General features: G+C 41.3%; 1 protein-coding gene across 1 annotated transcript; it reads right to left on the minus strand.

The window, feature by feature from the left end:
• Positions 1-282: 282 nt before the first annotated feature.
• On the minus strand, positions 283-1,081 carry LOC127684986 (seminal vesicle secretory protein 4-like). The gene is made up of 2 exons (XM_052181731.1): positions 1,006-1,081; positions 283-542 (listed from the first exon to the last, which is right to left on the minus strand). Exons 1-2 carry the CDS (start codon positions 1,079-1,081, stop codon positions 283-285), a joined length of 336 nt encoding a protein of 111 aa, XP_052037691.1.
• Between the last annotated feature and the right edge of the window lie 740 nt (positions 1,082-1,821).

The following is a 1,821-nucleotide window of genomic DNA, read 5'->3' on the forward strand; positions in this document are numbered from 1 at the left end:
ATAATTGTTTATTATTACTACTATTGTTATTATTATTATTTTAGTTATTCATGTTACAGCCAGCTCACTGCCCCCTCCCAGTCACCCTTTCCACAATTCTTCCTCCATTTTCCTCCCCCCTTCCCCTTGTCCTCTAAGCAGGTAGGGGTCCCCTTGGGTATCCACCTCCTTGGTACATCAAGTCTGCCATGCACAACTTATAAACACTGGGTAGGCGTCTGCCTCACTCAGGAAAATCCTTACCAGCATATTGGTCCAGATGTTCAGCTGGTCCATGCAGTATCAACCTGATAAGTCTTGAGAAAACCGGCTCCTCTTCTTCTTCGAATATGAGCTCTCGCCTTCCAGATTAGAACCACCGGAAGTCCTAGAGACATGCTTACTTCTTCTGCTACTACTTATTTCCTCAGAAGCTTCCTCTCCAAAGGAGCCATGTGGCTTATCTCGAGATAATTCATCAGAAGTACTTGACGAAGGGCCTCTGTCTCCAGCGCCTGATACAAAGCTCTCGCTGACAGTTTCTTCCGACTGCAAGAATTTTTCTGATGAAAGAGAAACAAGCTTTGTTCTCTATGTGTATATTTCTATATAGTCTGGGGTTGTCCTAAGTCAGGACACTGCAAACAACCTATGGTTTTGCTTTGATTAGTAAGCTATCTTGTGGTGCAATTTGCCTTTTTAGTTGTCTAGAGACGCCTTGATCTTTTGTCTGGTCAGAAATAGGTTTGATCTGTTTGAAGACTGTCCTTGATAATCCTCTTATAATGTACAATGGTAATCTTTAAGTTACATGACTTCCAACTGTTGCCTTAGAGTCTCCAACTCTGACTCTTAGTTTGTCAGTTCAGTGATATCCACACAGAAGCTATGGTTACAGCTAGCAAAGATTAACTTCTCATCAGAAATTAGAGACTCTAGAAAGTAACACTCTTTAGATTCTCAGAGTACCCTTTAAAAAACTCTGTCATTGTTTTCTTCTCCCCAAGATCATTTCTTCCTACTCACCCTTAGTTTTCCTTCCGATGACTCCTGTCACCAGGAGGAGGAGCAGAGAAAAGAGGAATAGGCTGGTAGACTTCATCTTGCCAGAAAAGATCTTGACTGAAGGCTGAGCTGAGTTTTTAATTTATATATTTCCCAAGTGGGTGTTCCCAGAGTAAGGGAACAACCCACCTTACTTATCTGTAAATGCTGGCTTCTTCCCCTGTGCTTTGCAGGGGGCATTGTCATTATCTCCTGGAATTCTACAAAAGTATATCATATCAAAGACCTTCTTTTATACCTCCAGTCATCACCAATCTTTATCAACTCTTGAGATCACTTCACACAGCTTTGGCATTTCTGAAAGACATTCAGTTGGGACTAAAGAAGAGCATCCCTTCATGGTATAAAGTAACCATACTGTGATCAAGCTTTCCACAGCACAAGTGTATGTCTCTTTCATATGCATCCTTTAACTTTGTGCTTATAATTCTCTCAAATAAACAAATATGTTGTACTGACAAATGGCACAGGGATAGAAAGACACACAATGAACTCAAGAAATTCAAATGAAAACCTCAATAGGGCAGCTAAAAGAACTTCAGGGGAAAGCTTCACCCACAGAATGGGTCATGTTGGAATCGGAAAGTGGAAAAGGCATGGATTCATTCGGTAAAGCTCAACGCGATTTTTTTGGATGCGTCAATGGAACCACAGGAGAGTTTTGAGACACTGAGAAAAGATGTAACCTATGAGTTGTGGACCTAGAGGACAGATGAAAGAATGGCAGAGCAAAGGCATAGAGAACACCTTCAGTAAAGGCATAAAAAAGGCAAAAGC

The sequence above is a fragment of the Apodemus sylvaticus genome, chromosome 5 (assembly GCF_947179515.1).
Source record: "Apodemus sylvaticus chromosome 5, mApoSyl1.1, whole genome shotgun sequence".
Classification (NCBI taxonomy): Eukaryota; Metazoa; Chordata; class Mammalia; order Rodentia; family Muridae; genus Apodemus; species Apodemus sylvaticus.